The 23,301-nt window shown below is 34.4% G+C and overlaps 1 protein-coding gene across 1 annotated transcript in view; it reads right to left on the bottom strand.

Annotated features, from left to right (window-relative positions):
- Gabra2 (gamma-aminobutyric acid type A receptor subunit alpha2) overlaps nt 1-23,301 on the bottom strand; it is a 140,157-nt gene that overhangs the window by 69,076 nt on the left and 47,780 nt on the right. The window contains 1 exon segment of the mRNA XM_047567518.1: nt 11,506-11,573. Within this exon segment, the coding sequence (XP_047423474.1) occupies nt 11,506-11,573 (68 nt within the window).

The raw sequence follows: 23,301 nt of genomic DNA, 5'->3' as shown, positions 1-23,301 counted from the left end.
GATTTACTTAGTGTATTTAAAAGCATCAAATTTATTTTATTATGCCCCTTTTGCTAATAAAGGCTAGTCTCCCCTGAGTATATTCCAATCTGTGTGCTTCTTCTATAATGAAGAAAAATGTGGTTCATAAAACAGGTATGCAGCAATTAAGCAAACAACACTCTTGGAATATACAAGAATAGTATACTTCAAAGACTTCAGCCGGCACTTAAGGGAGTTAGACAACAAATTTAGCATAGTATTAGTTTTGCAAAAATCGCAAAGAAGTGGGGCACTTAAGGGCAACAGATCAGCAGAATGCCAATAAAACCAATTAGTACAAAATCATAAAGCCCTAATACACAAAGAAGCTCACACAAACAGAAATCATTAAACAACAGCTACCGCATATTCTGACCATTATGAAAGTAACATATTTGGATTTTCCCTATGGAATTAGTGGTCAGACAAGTTTCACTAATAAATTAGAAATTGATACTAAAGATTCATATTCTAATAGCATGTTATTAAAACATATTTAATAAAGTATTCAAAATAATATTTTTATGTAATATTGCATTTCACTTTGATTAATTTATGCCATTTAAAATTTATAACAGCTTTATTAAACATGCAAAATTATTTCCACTTCACGGGCAGGGATTCCAAAGCAATATTCATTTTCTAAAAGCCAAAATTTAAACTTAAACTCTGTGCTTCCAAACATCAGGATCTTTTCATTATACTATGCCAAAAAACAACTTTTAAAGGCAGGACACAAAAGTGAAATACCTTGCTTCATAGATGAATAAATGAATACTAATCATGGATTATGGACGGTTACAGAAAGAATTATGTTGCAGGATGGAGACTGGAATTTTAGAATCTCTTGAAAGTATACTCTTCAATTAGTGGTGTTGGAAAAACTGGATATTCACATGCAAAAAACTGAAATTGGACACTTCTTTTACATCACACACAAAAATCAACACGAAATGAATTGAAGACTTCCAAAAAGGACTGAAACTCTAAAATCCCTAGGGGAAATTTAGAGGAGAAACTTCTTGACATTGACCTTGGCAATCATTTTTTTGGGTACCAAATACTCACATACCCATCCATCAGTAACCTAGGCAATGAAAGCAAAACCAAACAATTCAGACTAAAGCAAACTAAAACCTTTTTCACAGTCTATGGATTAGGAGAAACACAACAGCAAAAATCAAACTGATTTTAAAAATGGGTAAAGTGACTGAATAGAAACTTCTCCAAATATAACCTAATACCAGCCTAAAGGCATATGAAAAGCTGCTCAGCACCACTATTCACCATCAAAATACATATTAAAGCCTCAAAGAGATAACAATCTCCTATCTGTTAGGGAGGCTATTATAAAAAAGACAATAGGTCAACGTTGGCAAGGGTGTGGGTTAAAGGAAACCCTTGCACACTGTGGGGAAAATGAAAATCAGTGCAGCCATTGTGGAAAATAGTATGGAGTTCCCTCAAAAATAAAAATAAAAACAGAACTACCACATGTTCATGTGTAATAATTCTGCTGGGTGAGTATTCAGTGAAACAAATTCAGCACCTCAGAGAGACATTTGCACTTCGAGGTTCACTGCAGCATACATTAGCCAAGACACAGAAACAACCCAAGTTTCCACGGATGGATAAATTTGAATTAAAAAAAAAAAAAGCTGTTTATTTACATATGTGCATATAAAGTACAAAACTATGTGTATATATATGTGTGTGTATGTATGTGTGTACTTATATGTGGAATACTGCCAATTGTGATAACATGGTTGAACCTGGAGGACACTATGCTAAGTGAAATAAGCTAGACTCAGAAAGAAAAATACTGCATGATCTCACCTTTATGTGGAATCTTTATAATAAAGAAAAAATCTAGTACATAGAAACAGAGACTGAAAATGTAACTACAGGAAGGGAGAGAGAGGATATGGGGAGTACAAGACAAAGGATATAAAGTTGCAGATATGTAAAATAAATAAGTTTAGAGATAGAAGGTAGAACATGAGGACTGTAGTTTAATGTTGTGCTGTATGAAGTTTCCTAAAAGAATAGATTTTAGGTGATCTTACTGTAAAAAGAAAGAGACAAAGAGAAAGAAAGAAAGGAAGGAAGGAAGGAAAGAAGGAAGGAAGGAAGGAAGGAAGGAAGGAAGGAAGGAAGGAAGGAAAAAGGAAGGAAGGAAGGAAGGAAGGAAAAAGGAAGGAAGGAAGGAAAAAAGGAAGGAAAAAGAAAAAGTAAAAAGTAACTATATGAGTTACTGGATGTTAATTTTCTTGACTATAATAACTACTCCACTATGTATAATTATACCAAAACATCATGTTGTATACCTTAAATATATACATTAAGAAAAAAGCTTTTCATATTTAAAACTGACTCACACACAAGATCAAAGCATAAAATGATAATAAATTAATCTATGTGAAATTGATGCAAGAGCAGTCTCTTATGTTAGGTAGATCAGGGCACCTGACCTTGAGCAGGTTATTTAACCTTTAAGTCAGCTGACTTATCTGAATAAAATAAAACCTACCTGCTAGGACTCTTACAAGGAAGAGCTGAGGTAACATATGTAAAGGTTTCAGAAGACAATTTGGACATCAAAGAAGGTAGTCTAAAATAAATCACCTTCAAAGGATCTTCCTCCCTCCTCTCACACCTAACAAAAGGGTAGCCCAACAAGACAAGGACATCCAACAGCTAACAGTCACAAAGTAGGGTGCAGGGCAGCAGCTCAGTAGGATGCCACAAGAGAACATCATCAGATGACAGGCACCAGTGTTTTGAATGACTGCACAATAAGAAGATCCTCCAGAGGAAATGCAAATGTGCCCTACAGAAGAGACAGCATCTCTAAGCCATTTATCTACAATACCCCTGGCACTGATTGTCAGAGAGAGATTTACACACCAAACCAGGTAAGTAAAAGGATATTTGACCCATTTTCTAATCTCCTTTATCCTTGACTTGACTCTGGAAAGAACACAAAGAGGAGAAGAGGAGTAGATCACTGCCTAGCCCAGGTGGTACAGCCCTCAGCTGTGAATCAGGGTGGGAAAAGGAGAGAAGACATACAGGCCTGAAGAGAATGATGCATAGCTTGCACTGGATTGGACTCTTTATGAGCTGTAGAAAACACTCAGATGCGGGAAAGCAAATTTCAAATAACAGTGTGGACGAATTTGATCAGTTGAATTTCTAAAGCCTTTGGAATAAAGTGCAAACACTTTCACAAACTCCAAGGCCCAGAGTGAACTCTTCCTCTCTTACCTCTCTAGCTTGTCTCTAGCAATTTCTCTCTCTCTCTCTCACAACAATAGTGATACATATTTTGCAGGCCTCTGAGATATCATGCCATCTTTCTATGCACACTCACTGATCTCTGCTGGAGTCATTCTTCTATAATTGCTCCCAATTTCTGGCCAACTTCAACTCCACACTGAGAACAAGGGTCCTGACCACCTTCCTCATGAGCAATGGCATGAGGAACATCATCAGAAATTAAATGCAATAACAATATTTTGAGAAACAACATCCTAAATGGGACTTAAGGATAAAAGGCATCAGCAAACATGGTTGGCAGGAAAGTTCTTAAATGCTTAATGGCAAACGACCGCTTGCATGTAATACCCTGATTCTTCCATTCAAAGGTATGAAATGTCACATGTTTGTGAGTGTGTTTGCATGCTGTGTCTTTGTACTGTATTAAGCTATTCAAGTAAGCTTTTATTTGGCTTAATAGTTATATTTTTAAGGATGCAAATATATCAAAAAACTGCAATAAGAAATTATTGGATAAAAAAAAACACCTGTTTTGAATGTCTTATGGGGTAATTAGCTGAAACAGCCTTAATAAAGTGACTCTGAGTACTTTTCAAACCCCATCTCCCATCCCTGAGAGCACCCTTGGTTCCAGTCATACTGAACTTCTTTACTTAGAAAGCTCTTTCTGTTTGTGTCAAGATATTCTTTCCACTATGAAGATGACCCATCTTTCTTTGTCCTCCTCAGCTATCTTTTTTTTCCCCCAGAGATCTTTGTAACATCTAGATCCTCTGCTCACATTGCCTCAGCTACCATATTCATTCATATATACTTCAATAAAGGACTTATCACACTTTTAAAATTAATGATTTTTCTTAGCTTTCTCCCACTGTATTATGAGCAACCCTAGGGCAAGTCCTGGTTATACTTAGATATTTCAATTTCCAACACTGTGACAGTGTATGTGTGTGTGTGTGTGTGTGTGTGTGTGTCTGTCTGTCTGTGCACGTGCGCGCGCGCACACACACACACACACACATATATATAATCTTGTTGAAATATACAAATACAGTCATGTCTTCCAGGAAACCAGACCTCAGTAAAGAAAAAAGACGTGAAGATTTTTATAATCCAGTGTGCAATGTCATAAAATGTAGGAACACTGTGAAGTGGAGCATTAGGAAAGGAAGCTTTGACTATCTGGAGTAACCTAAAAAGACATTAGAGAAAATGAAACTTGAGCTTGGCCATGAATATATAAAACATCTCCAGTTGGTGAAGGAGGAGGGAAGCACAACAGCAATGGGGAAAAACACGTGCAAGGCCAGAGCTGTTAAAGATAATGGCCTGTTTGGAGAACAGTGAGAAGTTCAATGCAATCTTTAAAAATAAAAGCCTTGTTGAGAGTTATAATGCCTTAGAACTCTTGCCCTCTGTCTCCCCTCCTTCCTCAACCACACTGCTTAGAAATGCCACCTCCATTCTTTCTCCACTTCCTCACCTCCCACAGGCCTCCACCCACTGCAATCTGGTTGCTTTTACCAGCACCAGCAAACACCTCCTTGTTCTTAATCTATTAACACATTTAAACATTTTTCTTGGCTTTACCATAATATAGGACATGGTTATTTTCTCCCTGCTTTTGCAATCAATGCTCAGGAGAATGTATTGACACTTTCTAGGTGTTGTGGCAACCTTAGTGGAATTGTCTCTCCTGCTGTGAGACAATTCTCCTCATGGGATCTTAGCCTTTCGCCTGCCTGTCAATTATCTACATGGAGTGATATCTCCTGGAAAATATATGAGAGTAACAACAATATAAAATTATTCGCCCAAGAGACAGACTACAGAGCTGCCACCCAGAAAAAGAACAATTGCTACAATTTTTATTTTCAGAAATCATAGCTGTGTCTTATGTAGTTTATACAAAAGAACAGGGTGGGTCTTCTACTCTGTCCCTAGGAGACAGAGAGAGCTAAGAATGAATGTACCAAGTATATTATCCTTTCTTCTCCAGAATGATAATAAATGGTGTTAGACTCTTTATCCTGCTTTTTTTCCTGGAACTGTTACCCCACTTCCCAGGCAAGGTTTAACTGTGGGCAAATCTTGTGGGTTCATGCATTACCAGATGAGCCATGTAACCTTCAGTATATAGAATCCCATTTTGACAAAGGAGTGTGATATAGATATCTGACTACTACTCATCATTGCATCTGATAAGGAATGAAGTATGGTGGTCTCTAACTTTTATTGTTAAGGATCAAAGTGCATTCTAGCTTAGAGAAGGAAGCCACCCTTTGATTTGTGAAACAACCACAATTTCTCCCTCTTAGTCTCCTCTGCAATCTTTTAAATCTTTTTTTCCCCCGTTCTTTAAAAACTGGCATTCTAGAGTATTTATAAAAGTACAAGACCAATTCCACTCCAATCTCTTTCCTTGTACTTATATGCATGCTTATAGTTTCAACAACCATCAGACGGCTTCCAACCATCTCCACTGGAAGCCCCTCTTCTGAGCTGTAGATCAATGTCTGCTATCTAAACACTCTCACTAAATAAACCTTATTTCAGTATGTTCAAGAACCCAAATATTCATCCCATAAGCAACAAAGCAAAAATAAACAAATCTTTTATTTGTGACCCATGTCAGTGTGAATGGTACCACCATCCACACAATCACCCATGCCTACATTCTATATTTCTACCAACCCCTGCAACCAGAAGATTACCAAGTCTTGTCAATTAAACCACAGATAGATCTTTTAAATAATTTTAGGTCTTTACATCTTCAGTACCACTCCCCTGGTTCAGTTCGCAATCCTCTTTTACATGAACAAGAATAGCTTTCTAGCTAGGTTATACATTATAGGATTGCAGAAAATCTGTACATGCTTTGTACCTTCCCTCTAATCTCCCACCAATCTTATACTAGATTTTTGCTTCACACAAAATAAAGTCAAATGCTTAAATGATTAAAATGTACACTATCATGCCCATAATTTGCAATTGAGTCCACAGGTCTTAAAATGGTCCCAAAAAGCAACCAGTTTAATACATACACCAAAGCTGGTGTGTGTGAATCATATTTTGAGGATTAATTTTTAAAATTTCTAGGAGGAATGGGGAAATATTTCCTGAGTGAATGAATGTTCTTTGAGTCTAATTCCTAACCTTCCAAAATACCAATAACCATCAAGTAATCAACTTCTACATGCTAACTTTAAAATGGATAAACATTATTACTTTACTTCTGATATACAGTGTTTGCCATGTTTGTAGCAGGTTTCCTTAATTAATGACATTTACAAATAATAATCTCCAATAAAGCATAACAGATAAATCCAGTGTCAACCCAGAGATTAAGATCTAATAATTCTCCAACTCTATGATGTTAACTACTAAACTACACAATATCCCAGTGGTTTCTGAGCATGCTAAGAGATAATTCTATATTTACAGAGGAAGAAAAGTATTAACCTAGTGAATCAATATAATCAATAAGCCAAAGTCACACTTGCTTGACTGCCTGTTTCTTAAGAGCTTAAAACTAACCCCTGGATCAGAAATCTCAATATTCCTCTAAAGTTTCCACTGTTCAAGCTCTAACCTTAACACTTAGCAATAGTTAACCATTTGGGCCGAGGCACAATAATGGCTTGCTGCACCAATTATGCGAGAAGAATATGCACATACAGTGAAAATGTTCCCCAATATAGGAAAGTACATCCTATATTGAAACCAAAACAGGAAAAAAACAACAGAGGAGTTAGTTAGAAATTGCTATAATGCACACGCCTACTACAAACTTTGTCAGTTGTCAGCTTCTAGTGCATTCCAACATTTAATTACTTTCTTACTCATGAATTTTTAAAATGTTGAAATAAAAGATTTTTAACTTAATTGCAGACACTGTAATTAGAATCTTTAATTATAATTTAGATCTACAACTTTCTTTGGACAATTACACTCCTTAATGATTCTGAGATATCTGTGTGTGTGTGTGTGTGTGTGTGTGTGTGTGTTCATTTGCTTCTTAATTCTTTTTGCTATGTTGCTTTTTCCTCTCAGGCTAATGCCACAACAAATTTGCATCACTGACCTGAACGGCAGAACTTAGGGTGTAGGTTTTGCTACTGAACAGAAATAAGAGTGCACAGAAACAAGAGTGTATTGCAGAGAAATAAGTGTATCAACTAAGCAGTTAGAAGTGAGCTTAAATATGTCCTTTATTTTTTCCTTAATAACAAATCGCTTCTCTAAAGCTAATTAGATGTCTCCCTATTCTTTTTCACTTGTAGGTAATAATACAGGTGTGTCTTTGCTTCCCATCAGGATCATATTTCTATTTAGCAATCACAGACAATAGTCTGTACTAAACAAATTCAAACTTTTCCTTATTATTTCTTATTTTCCTACAAAAGTATAACTAGGATTGAAAGCACTTCTTTTGATTATAATGAAAAGCAAATCATTACTCTTTGTAAAATGTTTTAATCTAGCTCCATCTTCCCTAGCCGACTTACAATGCAAGTATATGCATGCATGCAAGCCTGTGTGTACGTGTGTGTTACTTGTGTAAATGTGTTATTTATTATTAGTTTACCCCAGTTTCAACTTTCTTCTCTGCATTTGGACAATATCAGAAAGAACCTATTAAATAATCAAATTATCTCCTGGTCCTCATATTGCAACTTCCCTACGTCACACATAATTACATATATCAATAATCCTTGTGTTGCCTCACAACTCCAAATCTACCCTCCTTTGCCCTTCTTTGTGATACAAGAGTTGGATCTGTCAATATTACTCCCTTGCACACGTATTCAATGTCACGCTTTGTCAACAGAAGGTTCTGGAGGGATACTCCAATGTCATAGCAAGAGAAGCATGCTTCTCTTTCTGGTTCTCTGCCTGGGTCAGGTCCACTTTATTTGCCCAATTACAAAGGGTTAGCATGTTTTGAGTTTCACTCACCAGGCAGGGTTTTCCTACAGACCAGCTTCAGCAGGTATGCTTACACTCCTTTCCAACAGCAGCTGCACATTCCTGTAGCTGTGGTACAGTACCCTCTCCACTGAGATCTGAATTCACTTGCTTTGGGGGAAAGGGCTCTCTCCCAAGAACCCTTTTTCAAACTGATTCATGATACTGCAACCCTCGAAGTGGATGCTGCTTCTGAATTTTATAATTCTATATTGCTTCTTATTTATTTATTTTTACTTTTGTAGTACTAGGGATTGAACTCAGGGGCACTTTACTTTGCAATACAGTCTCACTAAATTGACCAGGATGGGTTGGAACTTGCAATCCCCCTCCCTCAGTGACCCAAGTTGCTGGGATGACATGCATGTGCCACCACACCTAGTTATTTCTTCTTTTATCCTTTTCATTATTTAACCACTGTTACTAGTTAATAATTCTTTACATTGGATTTTCTCTGTTCAAATTCCTGTTGTAGATTCTATCCTCTACATGAACCCTGATGAAATAGTACGTTTCCAATTATGGTTCTGAGATCATTTTGCTCCAAAACGATTATTGGTAAGACAGAGAAAACAAGGTGAACGAAGATGGCAATGAAGTAGGAAATCTGACATGACAAAAGAAATTTTATAGGCCAGAGGCATCAAGGGAAATGTATCATTAGAGAAAATATCTAGGGCTTTCAAGTCTTTTCAGAGCCTACATTGATTTTGAATATGTATTTAATTTTGAAGAATTTCCTTACATAGGTATACATACACACACACACACACATTCACACACATACCACTTGCACATATGTACTCCAAAATATACTAAGAAAACAAAAAAAATGAAAGCAACTGATTTAATTAAATGTTGTCAACTGCAATTCCACTCAACCTAATATATAGTTGGGAGAGTAAGCATATTAAAATGTTACTGTATTTGTGGTAAGGACCCCAAAACGGGAAAGTACATTTTGAGCCTATTAAAATTTTTTAAAGTATGGAATTCAATTCACTGATTAGATCAAAGTATCTTGAGTTAAATTCATATTTTAAATTTGTCCTGTTGCCAATAATGGCATGCCTAACCCCAGCTATAAAGCTTCAAATGTGTATTAGTCATTCCAAAAAAAAGATTAAAACAAAGAAAGGTAGAAGATTAGTCTAATGCATTATCACTAATGGGGAAAAATGTTTTTATTCCTTTTGCCAAAAATATATCATCTGAGTTTTTCTAGACTCCTTAAATACAAAACATGTCGTTAGACATGTTATATATTTATTTTTTATATTTTACGCAAAATTATTCACTTTATGAATAAAAAATAATCAGTGCAGTAACTGTTACCACTAATATTCACAACACACACAAAAAGCTACAACATTGTAAACTTACTGATATTTTAAGATCTTATATTCTCTGCCTTTCTGTGTTGGCTAATAAGACACCAAAAATAATCATATGTGTCATTATTTAAATAATATTATGATAATTTTTCAATGTAGTATTTGATAAAACTTTGACTCTTCCCACTTTATTCTTCCTAGAGGTTAGCTGTTATTCTCACTGTATCTTTAATATCTGGGAACATTTACAAGACTAATTAACAGTCAACCTATAACGTTTGGAATATGTGCTGTTGCTAAATATGTCTCTGTCACCATTTCAAGATCCTGCCCACTTAAACTGACCTGTGGAAAAAGGCAGATTAATATTTCAGTTCAGGGGCCAGGTGTATGGTGCAGTAGCAGAGTGCTTGACTAGCATGGAAAATTTTTTAAAAGGAGAAAGATAATCTCAAGTCAAAATGTAAAATAAGGCAAGGGAGAGGGGAAGGTTATGCTGAACAGGGTTTTGCTGGTTTGGTTTTGTCCCTGGTATTCGAGAAGGGTGCCCAAGACCCAGAAGTATGGTAAGAGGGTGTGTGGGGAGACCTAAATCTTTACATGCTGAATTTGGTACAATTAAATACCTGACAGGGTTTGTTACCCATCTCCTCAAAAGTGAGACTCATCCCTCTACTAATAGCACCTCTCATTTCATCCACACAGCTCCACTTAAGGAAAGAATGGTGACATCAGATAGTGAGTAATTCTGATGGAAAAAGCAGATTCTTTAATGATGAAAGTGACATTTCTGCTCTCTAATGGAAAGGCAGGAATTTCCTGGTAAATTGACTAATAATATTTATGAGTATCTACACAAAAGAAAACAAAAAGAAAAATCTTTTACTTTGTTTTTTTTTTTTTTTAATCTAGATGGAAAATACTCAAACTTGTCAACTTTCCCCTTGGATTATCAGAGAGAGGGAAGAAACTGGGGAGAAATGACATAGTAGGGGATGGGTGGGTTAAAAAGGGACAAGGACATCTCCTTTCATTCTCATTCCCTGGGTCTTAAGGGCAATTGATCTCTAAAGAGGCATTGGGCCCTGGAGTGAAGGATCCCTGAGGGGCAAATGAATTTGTGGGCCACAAGCTTTCCAGGGAGGAAGCATAGAACAAACAAGAGACAGGTACATCAGGGGAATGCAAAGGCAAGCAAGTGTCAGTCACAGGATGTAGCGCAATCTAACAAGGTACCAATGAACAAAATTTCTATTAAATAGCACTATGGTTAACAGTAGAAATTGATGGACTGATATTGAAAATTTCATCTGTAATCAGTAAATTATCTTTGGAGATCCCTAACCCATCAGTTTCTAACACTCTAAACCAGTTTCTCTCTCCTATCAATTTTGTTATAAAGAAAAATATGTAAAGGCCAGTTCCATAGAATCCAAGAATATCAACCTTCTAGTCTTTTTTTCTAGATTAATTTACATGTGCCTACCATGTATGCAGATTGTATGACAGGCACTCACCTAGCTCAGGGCCCACTGGAAGTTTTCCAAGTATATCACTGACCATGATCACACCTTCTAAGAAGCAATTTTCTGTGAAGTTGTATAGACTCACAGAAGTTCAAGTATGTGCCTTCGTACTAGAAAAATGTCCAGTAGTGTGAATTTTTAAAAAAAGTTTGTTTACCACATTTTATCTAGGTAGGTAAACTCTGAAAATAATAGAAAAAATAAAGAACTGGTACTGTGCTCCATAGAACAAACAAACTAATATCCTTAACTCTCTGTGTATTTGGGTAAACTACATAAACATATATAATTCTATAAAAATAAAACACTTTCTAACTCTAAATTACCCCATACTACCCATCATATAAAGAAAAAATACTATTTAATAAAAAACTCACCATATCTGTATCTGAGACAGGGCCAAAACTGGTCACGTAGATGTTAGTGAAGACTTCAGTAATACTGTCTAATATAGGAAAAAGAGATTGAATACAGATTTTATATAGTGACAGCAATATCAGAGAGAAGGAGTCAAGTACAACACGGTATGGTTAGAAAGCTGGGTGATAAATTTAAGAACAACTCCTTTTTACTTTCTCTTCAATTTTCACAACCAATATAAAACTATACCTAGAAGTAATCTGACATTCTTACTGAGAATATGTACCTGACTAGAACTTTCCATTTTAAAATTATATTGCTCAGTATGAAGAGCTTCTTAGAAACCCATCTGAAGTAAACGAGTGAAAATAAATAAACTACTGGTACTAACAATAAAAACAGTATTGCTTGATATAGTTCTAAATTTGATCTTTAAATACATCAACTGTCATTTCAAGATGGTAAGATTTATAGTATATAAATCACTGTATTTTTCCATAGAGCACAAAACAAACTGTTCATCATTACAAACATAATTCATATTAATATAAAAAGCTGTATTATTCAATAATATAAAAATAAAAGCAAATAACTTCCATTAATCAAATGGATTACTTGCAGACAAGTTTACCTTTAAATGTATTTAAGACTGCCTGAAATGCTAAGATTGAATTTAATTCAATTCCAAAATTATGTAACTTATTAACTGTACCACAATGAACTGAATTGCTTAACCAGGTGATTTAGATCTTTATTTTAAATAAAGCCAAATGACAATGAGAAAAGGCTCAAAGAAAGAACTTAAAACAAAAACCCTTTTGATGTTCTTGTAAGGAAGAAAACTACATTATTCATTTCTACCTTCAGAAGCTGAAAGTCTCATCTTCTGTTGAATTTGTAATTTCACATAAATAATATTAAGAAATATTTCTCATATTGTACTGAAGTCTATAATGATCTCAGAGAGAGAAATTTATCTGTGAAATTGAAAACACTAAGACAAAAATTTAAAAACTAAAACCTATTTTTAAAATACTTTACATACTACATACCACTATTCTTCACAGGACTAGAAATATAACAATTTCTATGACAAACCTATGGGATAGATTCTTGGTTATCATCTCTAACCATGTGTACAATAATAAACCAAAATGTTAGCAAATGTGCCCAATGAACCACAGTTTAGTAGAGTAGAGAGAGCCAGGTTTTAGAACCCAGCAATCTGGCTCCTCAGTCCTCAGGCTAAACTAAAGCTTTGCACCACTGTCAAGGATAAACATGGAACTAAAAGTAGCTTCTTATTAACTACATATTTCTATACACTACAATACCTTCTGCCAAAAGTACATAGTATGCCAATAAATCTGTTTATTTAACTTTATTTCACATACTATTTCAGGTCTAAAACTGTATTTATGAAATTCTATTATGGAATCCCTTTCAGACACATATTTGTAAAGTTATTCTCAGCTGCCACCTACCCCAAACACCTGCACAAGAGTCAGCTTCCCGAGCATGCAATGTGTGTAGTCCTGTAAGAACCCTGCTCAAAAGAATACTGAGTTTGGTTTAATGTTCTGCTTCTGCTCTCTTTAAATTATCTTTATTTTTTAACAAAAATCTTGTATTTTTATTTTGAACTGGACCTCACAAGTTATGTTGCTACTTCTGTATATAAATTATGTATGCAGTTGGAAAAAAATCATGAAAATGAAGCCCAAAGGTTTTTTTCATCTTATTTACACCAAATCAATCATGCTAGTGCATTTATTCAATAAACAATTGAAGGAAACTTCAATCATTACAGATATTGACTTTAAATGTTCCAGAGAAGAGAAATTAAAATGTTAAGGGAGTTTGACCCAAAATAGGCAAGCAAAATTATTTTTTTTAATCTGAGTAGTAAAGTTAAAGGGAACAGATGACCAAAATGTGTGGCTGTGCTGATGCTAAGGATGGGAACAACATTCACTACCTGCCAAATGGAAAGCAAAGGGTGAGAGGACTGTGTCAATACCTAGTGACCACCATGAACTGTCAGCTAAGAAGTGAGGAGAGAAATAAGGTTATCCTTGAAGATGTGAATAAGAAGAGAAACAACTAAAGATGCAAAATAGAGATAAACAAAATTAACTTCAGGAAAGAAATGATTCCAAGGTTTATTGATTTCCTAAATATAGCTAAAAATATATCACTGGAAGGGACAGTCTCCTGCCATCCAAGTTCAATACTAGGAAAATCAACAAGGCAACCACTGATCATGAAAATCATATAGCTGTCTAAGCCTGGGAAAGGGCCCTTGGTAAAGAGATTTTGAGAATTTCAGTCTGGTCTATGCACAGATGGGTCAAAAAACAACACAGATTAGTGAAATACTTTAGTGTGATGATGATAAATAGCTGGCACATCTAACACTACTCTCCATGTTTCTGTTTCAAAGTTCAATCTTTTGGTTTGGTGTTTGGCAAGAAAAGGGAGGAGAAGGAGTGAAAGATGGTATCTTATGAAAGTATGCTATGTGTAGATGTTGTGACACTGATTTGTCTTATCTTCTGCTTATGTTTCTCAAGTCTGTTTTCTCATGTTGATTTAGAATAGGGCAAAACTGTGCCACTAATGTGTTACAATATTCTAATTTGTTGTACACATGTGTGTCAAAAAGTAAACAAAGAAACTAGTCAAGAATCAACCTTGGTCTTTCTGCCTTTTAGGAGCCATGAGTTGCCCTCTTCAGCCCTGATCAACCTTGTACAGATGACCCAATTGCAGACCTGGCTCAAAGTCTTTACACTGGCCATTATCTTTACTCTGTAATTCTTGGTTAATTGCTTTTCTACCCTTAAGTCTCAATTTAAATGTTTTCACTATGCCACCAGCTAATGTAAGTCCTCTTATCCAATTTCCCATCTTTGACACTCTATTTTTTTAAGACTCTTTTGAACTTACCAATATTTTCATGCTTAAATATATTTTTCACTTGTTTTTTGTTTTGTACTTGTCACATCTTCTCAACCAGGATCCATGTTCCTTATAGGACAGGTACTGTGTCATTTCCTTTTATCTTCACGTTACAAGTGCTTACTATATGGTCTGTCATGTATTAGTTGTTATATATTTGAATAAGAAAATCAGTTCTCATTATAGTTCTTATAGAAGATCTGTCTGCTCCCAGAGTATTCCATGAACATTGAAAATGGTCATGCATAATTGTCACTACACATAAGGAAAAATTACTTATTTGTGAAGGTAGAGCCCCAAACTTCTCATTGACATAGGCAGGTTGAAAGTTTAGGTAATAGATTCCCAATGAAGTAACAGAACAAAAAATTGATTCTAATCAATTTTGGCAAAATCTTTGATGAAGATGGTTGTTGAATAAATCATATTATTGTCTGTACTTTTCTGAATGTCTGAAATATTTCACAGCAACAAAAATGTCCCCGAAGGATATCCAAAATCAATATATGAATAATTTCATGAAAGGCTTAAATTAATTCATGAAAAACTGTTCCTCACTGAATAAGGCAGTATGCAATAACAAATAAAGCTTTTTTTACAAAATCCTCTGCAAAACTATGAAAGAACAAATATTTTGTGCAACTAATATTTTTTATTCCACAAGATTCACTTAAGGTAGACCTTTGAGAATAAAAAGCAAGTGAGGCAAAAATCTCTGCCTGTAAAGAATTCACAACGTAACAGGGAAAAACCATTAAAGAATATAGTTCAGTAAATGGGTGCTGTCACTAAGAAGATAGTATATAGATGCTCACAGAAGCAGCTTGGAGAAAGACATCTAGGTAATTGTCAGCCTTTAGTGATTTTCAAGGGTGGTAAACATCCCCTGAGTCAATGAAGTGTCTGGAAGATATTCCAGGCAGGGAAACCTCTGTGTGGAAAGGTCAAGTTACACAAATAGCTACTTTTAGCTTATGACCATGGTTAGCCTGTGCAGACGAGGGAAGTATCAGGTTAAAAAGAAGTTGTGTCAAAAAAGACCTGATGTTTGCTGGGCACGTGGCACAGGCCTGTAATCCCAGAGGCTCAGGAGGCTGAGGCAGGAGGATCCAGAGCTAAAAGTCAGCCTCGGCAACAGCGAGGCACTAAGTAACTCAGTGAGACCCTGTCTCTAAATAAAATACAAAACACCTGAGTTCAATCCTCAGCACTTTCTCAAAAGAAAAAAAAAAAAAAAAAAAAAAAGACCTGATGTGCCACAATGATGAAAATATCTGCACTATCTTCATGGCAGTGAGATTCCCTGGGGGGACTGTGCATTGGAGAGTAGTGTCTGTGTTGTTGGAAACCCTACATTACATTTACTACAGAGGACAAGCTGAGTCAAAGGAAACTGGAGACAGTATACAGTATATTTCAGTATGGAAGGAGTACAACTATAAAAGTAAAAGCAAAAAAAAAAAAAAAAAGGAAAGGATAAATGTGAAAGGAAAACCTTGTTAGGTTTTAAAAGTGATATTATTAAAATTGGCCCTTTTGTTGGACCATTAGCAAATCTTGAGTGGCTGAAAATGAGCAATTTTAGTAGAACTACCTGTTTTAGCAGAAAACAAATGAAAGAGGGTTGGAAAGCAAAAGGGTGGTAAAGAACAAGAAGAGAACAAGTATAAATTATTCTTTTTAAAAAATTGTCAAAAAAGATTTTTGATGAACTGTACAGGGTAATGTAATATACAATAGCAATTGAATTTTCCAAACAAAATTTATAACATTTGTTAAGAACAAAATCATCTCTTTCATAAATGATTCATGGACATTTGATATATGCATATTCTTTGCATCAAGTCTCCTTTCCTCCCTGAAAACATTTTTTACTTTATTTTCTCCAGATACATATAATAGAAATGGAATCATAAGAATATTTCAGAGAATTTTTATATGCATCAGAAATAGTTGTTGATCTGTTGTTTTATCTAACCAGTAGCTCTGTTATTCTAGGAATGGAAAATACATTCTTTAGAAAAATTCTGTCTCCTCCACTTCAATGACATGGAATCCAGTGGAACTGTAACCTGAACCATATACAGTTGCATGAAAGAGTTTCTGAGCACAAAATCATCTGCATATTAGAAGAAAGAAAATGAACTCCTTTCTTTGACAGTGAATTTTAGTATGTTAACCAATCTTTAATAATTATATGAAGTAGTAAGGAAAACGGAAGACTTTCATTTTATTGGTTTTTTTTTTGTAGATTTATGTTCACAGCAATACATTCATTATAGCACTTCCCAAAATAAGTTAACCATATAGATGAGAAGGAAACGATCTGGTTCTCCAGATCCTTACATATGATTTTGATTTGAGATTCCTGTCTGTATTCTCTTCTCATGCATTTAAGATTGAAAATCTAGCAGTGTTCTTTCTTCACAGCCCTTTAGAATTTTCCTTTGGTGAATTCTGAAGCTATAATTTTTCATTGCTAATCTCTCTCACCCCTTCTCTAATCTTTTACCCTTATTTTCTTATAGAGTCTAAATAGCTACTAAAGGAGTCTAGGAATGTGGCTCAATGGTAGCGCACTTGCCCAGCCTGCTTAAGGTTCTGGGTTTGATCCCCATCACCACCAAAAGAAAACACAAATAGTAGAACTAAATAGCCACTGAGAAGTGAGAAAAAGGTTGGACCAGTCTACTGATTCAAAAACACTGCAGTTATAATATTACAATCTGACTGTGAAGATGGAATGAGGATTTTTTTATTTTTTATTTTTTTACCATTTAAAAGGCTAACCAGTTTTGTTGTTCTCAATGATTCATCATGGTTGGCTATGTAGTTTTCAACACAATTGAATATAGCCATGGTTTGTTGTTATTATTGTTTTAACCTTTTCAATGAGGTTCAAACTTTTCATTCTACTTTAAAATTATAACCATTTATTTATTAGGTCTACTATTTGAGGTTTATAGCTACTAATGTAGTGCACACAGCACATATGTGGCTATGTAAATTAAATTTCAATTAATTAAAATTAAATAAAGTTAAAAATTCAGTTCCTAACTCTCACTAGCTACACTTTATCATATGTAGTTACAGTTACCATATTGGAAAGCACAACTGGACATATTTACTACTGTAGGAGATTCCACAAGATACTACTAGTTTATATTCTCCCACTAAACGTCAAGTTACATGACGACAGAGTTGTTTGCTCAGAAAAGCAAAACCACAGCATAGAATGATCCTTGACATTGTATATGCCCTTAGTAAATCCTTGTTGAATACATCCGTAAATAAATTTTGCTCTGAGTTCACAGAGTTATTTAAAGTAGACAAAGCCTCTGCTACCACGAAATTATGCGAAATTCAAGTGAATAAACCCTGCATACATACTACATGCTACAAGAGCACATTACAAATGAAAACTCCCCTTGGAGACACTTTTGTCGCAGGACACCAAAATCTCTTGATTTTATTCCTACCTCACAGATTGTTCCTATGAATCATTCACTCCTGTCCCTTCAACCTGTAATATTAGAATGTCCCAACTCTCAGGTTTTGGACTTAATTTACCCTCAGTTCTTTTTATGATTTATTTAATGTATTCAAGAACTCCTGATTTTCTATTTTCAGTCTAGAGCTTTCTTTTGAAATCTGGACTTCTATACCCAATTTTCTACAAAAATTTCCACATGGTTATCTAATATGTTTTTCCAAACTCATCAGGTCTCAAACAAAACTAACTTTCCTCCTTGAAATCAAATGCATTTTACAGTCTCCCCCACTATGTTTGGTGGTTATTCCACCCCTCTTACTGTAGATCTTGGCTTTATCTACAACTTCTTTCTTTATAAGAGTAAACCTACATGATATTAATTAACTCTTTTAAAATGTACAATTCAGAGAATTTTAGTATATCACAAAGTTGTGCAACATCATTATTATCTAAATTTAGAACCTTTTTATCACCAGAACAAACTATACCCATTATCATCATTCCCTATTCTTATATCTCCCAGGCTTTGGCAACTACTAATTAAGTTTGTGTCTCTAAGGATTTGTCTATTCTGTAAATTTCATTATAAATAGAATCACTTGAATTCCTCATTTTTAGAGTTTTTTAATTATAAATGTGTATTAGATTTCGTCTAATAGTTTTTCCACATCTAGTCAGATGATCATGAATCATTTCCCTTTATTCTGTTAACATGGTATGTAAAATTAACTTTGTGTTCCTGGAATCAATCCCACTTGATTTGGTGTATAATTTTTGCATGCCACTAGATGTGATTTGTAGTATTTTGTTAAGTATCATTTGTCTTTAGACATAAGAGATATTGATCATCAGTTTTATTGAGATTTGTGTGCTGGTTGTAATACTGAAGTAATACTGGACTAATAAAGTGAGTTGGGAAGTGTTCTCTCCACTTCTATTTTTTAGAAAACTTTGTAAAAGATTAGTGTTAATTATTTAAATATTTGGTCAAATTCACGAGCTAAGGCATCTGGGCCTGGGTTTTGCTTTGTGGGAAAGTGTTTTGTCATTAATTCAAGCTCTTTATTTGTACAAATCTATTCAAGTTTTCTAATTATTTTTTCAGCTAGTATTGGGAGTTTGTGTCTTTCTAAGAATTTGTCTTTGTATAGGTAATGAATCTATTGTCATACAAATGCTCAGTTTTCCTTACAGTATTTCAGTAAGAGCAACACTTACAATCTTTGATTTAGTAACTTGGAAGTCTTCGTTTTTCTTAACTAAAGGTCTGTCAGTTATGATGATATTGTCAAAGAAACAAATTTTAGTTTATTGGATTTTCTTATTGGTTTCTACTTTCTATTTCATTACTTTTCTTTCTAATATTTCTTATTTCTTTTTTCTCCTTGTTTTGAGTTTGCAAATTTTGGATAATGAATCGAGATGTTTCTCTTAATATAATTTTAATATAATCATTTATAACCACAAAACATTATTATCACTATATTCTCTAAATTTTCTATGCAGTGACTTCATTTTCACTCATCCAAAAGTATTTGGAAATTCTTTTTTTGACTTGTTACCTGAGTCACTGTTTTATGAGAACAGTGTAAAAGTCCACATATGTGCTAATTTTTCTTTTTGTTTTTGATTTGTAACTTTAAATCCTTTATGGTTGAAGAACATATATTTTATGATTTGAATATAAATTTATTAAACTTGAGTTTGGATATAATATGTAATCTATCCTGGAGAATGTCCATGTGTACTTAATAAAAATATGTATTCTGCTATCATTGATGGAGTGTTATATTGGTTTACAGTGTTGTTTAAGACCTATTTCCTTATTGATTTTCTAGTTGTTTTATCATTAATAAATGTCAGATATTGAAGACTTCAAAGGTTATTGTTGAAACATCTGTTTCTCCAACTATTTTCTACTTTTGCTATCTTTATATGCTATTCTTTTTCTTTTTTGTTACATAGGTAATTTCTAGTATATTATTTTAATTTCCTTGATTTTTTTTTTTCTTTCTGTTATCATGCTTTGTACCATTTCACTAATGGATGCCCTGGGAATTACAAAATGAAATCTTATCTTTAAATTGTCTAATTTGCCAGGCATGGTGGTGAACACCTTTAATTCAAGCAGCCCATGAGAATTAAGACAAAAAGTTTTCAAGTTCAAAGCCAGCCTTTGAACTGAGCAACTCAGCAACTTAGTAAGACCCTATCTAAAAGAAATACAAAAAGGGTAGGGAATGTAGCTCAGTAGTGAAACACCCATGGGTTAAATATCTAGTACGTAAAAAGAAAAAAAAAGTCTAATTTGAATTAATACTGACTCATTAATAGTAAACAAAACTTACTCCATTTATCATTCATTCCATGTATTCCTCATATATGCAATTTGTGTAACAGTAATACATCTTTATATATATTAAACTTATCAACACTGTATATTTCTTAATTTAGGCATCCTTCTTTAGATGAAATAGAAAAAAGTTACAGACAAAAAACCTTTATACCTTTATTTATACTATTACGTAATTACTTTTAGGAGTACTTTTTATCATGTTATTTGGACTCAAGTTACTTTCTAGTGTCTTTATTTAAGTCTAAAAGACTATCTGTAGTATTTCTTTAGGGCATATCTGCAGTGACAATGTTTTCAATTCTTTACATTCTTTACATTCCTTACTTCCTTTAAATTTCTTTTCATTTTTTTTTCACTTCATATCTTAATTTCTCCTTTATTGTTGAAGGATAGTTTTGCTGGGTATAACATTGTTGGTTGACTTTTTCTTCAAGCAATATTTATATGTTCTTCTGCTGTGTTTTGTCTTTATATAGTTATTTTTTCATATACAGAATTTCTGTTGTTCTATTGAAATACATATATATAATACATATCTTTTTTTTTATAATGACAATGGTCTTTTGTAACTTTTTTATTGTAAACAAATGGGATACATATTGTTTCTCTGTACATGGAGTAAAGGCATACCATTTGTGTAATCATAAATTTACATAGGGTAATGTTGTTTGATTCATTCTGTTATTTTTTCCCTTCCCCCCACCCCTCCTACCTCTCTTTTCCCTCTATACAGTCTTTCCTTCCTCCATTCTTGCCCCCCTCCTACCCCCCATTATGTGTCATTATCCACTTATCAGGGAGATCATTCGTCCTTTGGTTTTTTGAGATTGGCTTATCTCACATAGTATGATATAATACATATCTTTTAATTTTATTTTAGTGAAAAATCATTTTTATACCTTCATTTTATTCTTTCAACATTTTTTTCCCTTTAGTTGTTTGAATGAATTAGATTTAGAAAAGCTTATTAAAGTTGTTATCTAGAAAGTTTCTTAAGGATTGTTTGCATTGATTCATGTTTGTTCTGTATATGGAGCACACTTTCGTATTTTTTTCTGTAAGTCATATTTTTGGTTGATAACTTGAAACTTTAAATATTATAATATGGTAACTCTAAAGATCAGAAATCTCCCATCCTCCAGGGTGCATGTGTGTTGCTGTTGCTTTTAGCTGCTATGGCTTGTTTTGCTTGTTGGGTTTGGTTTTTGTGTTTAAAGATCTCAGGAGACTGTTTCTGTAAAGACTATTTCTTGTTTGTCTTTGAGGTCACTGAAATCTCTGTTCAAGTAGTTTAATGGCCAGTTCATGATAACTCAGGGATTTTCTTAAATGACTTGAAACAATAAGTCTCCCAGCCTTTGTTAAAGGTTCTGGGTTGGGAGTTGGTATAGGGGATCCTTTTAATCCTCCAAAACACAGGGCACAGTTTATAACTCTGCCTTTGCCTTCCCTTCTTCCCTGCATAGAGCCTCAAGATCATACCAAGTCGAAAGATTAGGTCTTTCTTGGGTTTTCCTAAGTTATGTGCAAGAGTTCTGCACTTGATTGTGGATTTTTAGATTTTTAGAAATACATTTGAGATTTTAAAAAACCCACTATTATCATCTTTTTAAAAATATTATTTGTTCTAATTTGTTGTACATGGCAGTAGAAGGTATTTATATATTTTGATAGATCGTACATAAGTGGAGTATAATTTCTTATTATTATGATTATACATATTGTAGGATCTCATCAGTCAGGCAGTCATATATGTACATGAGGTAATAATGTCTGTTTCACTCTACTGTTCTTCCTACCCCCATACTCCTTCTCCTCCCTTCACTCCCCTCTACCTGAGCTAAAGTAACTCTATTCTTCACTATCCCCCTTTATTGTGAATTAGCATATGCATATCAGAAAAAACTAGCTAAAATATGGAACCAACCTAGATGCCTTTCAACAGATGAATGGATAAAGAAAATGTGGCATATACATACAATGGAATACTACTCAGTTTTAAAGAAGAATGAAATTAAGGCATTTGCTGGCAAATGGGTGGAGTTAGAGAATATCATGCTAAGAGAAATAAGTCAAATCCACTATTATCATCTTAATCCCCAGGTTTTCCTTGTAATTTTTTTACCCAGTTCTTGTTAACCACAATTGGTGACTCTATTAAAATAGATGTGACCTTACACAATGGCTGCTAACATTTTTTTTTTTTTTTTCTGAAAAATGTCTTGGGAATAGTGCTTTCCACACAGAGGGAGTCGATTTTAGATAAAGGGAAGCCCCCTGAGAATGAACACACTGGTCAACCAGTGGCAGTTGTTTGGGGATGAAGCTTTGGGGGAATCTCCAAAACCAGCAGTTCCTCTGCTGCTGCTTTATAGTTGAACAGTTGCAAGAATGTTGTTCTTTTAAGTCAAACTTGGAATCACAGAAAAGGTAACGGGATGATAAAAGTTCAAACACCACAAAGCTCAATGTACTTACTTACAGCCAGCCAATTTCTTCACAACTATTCTTGAATTGTTGCAAATCTCTTGCTAATTTCCAGAGTTTTGAGAAAGTTAATCATATAATTTTTGCCATTGCTCTTGTTGCTTTTATGTAGGAGCAGACTTTTGCAGGTCCTTTCTCTGCCACTCCACAAAGGTTTTTCCCCAGCCTCTTCTTAACTCATAAATCAGAATGTGCCACATCTCTTCAGAAAAACTTAGAATGGCTTCTTCTCTCACCCAGAGAAATAGCTTTAGCTATTGGATTCTTGACCTACACAACACTTCATGATCAAACCCAGCTACCTGTTGTGTTTCTTCTCTTGCCACTGTTCTCGCTAGCCTCTGCCTCACCGATGTCCTGGGTTTTCAACAAGATGTTCTCCTCTCTTGGGTATGCCTTGATCTCAGTCACTATGAAGCCTACTCTTTCCTCACTTATTTAAGTATTTTTGTATTCACTTAATTTATTTATACAAACATTAGTGTCAGATCAACTACCTGCCAGACACTTTCTAAG

This window comes from Sciurus carolinensis, chromosome 10 (assembly GCF_902686445.1).
Source record: "Sciurus carolinensis chromosome 10, mSciCar1.2, whole genome shotgun sequence".
In the NCBI taxonomy this organism is placed as follows: Eukaryota; Metazoa; Chordata; class Mammalia; order Rodentia; family Sciuridae; genus Sciurus; species Sciurus carolinensis.
This window is presented reverse-complemented; position numbering and strand designations above follow the sequence as displayed.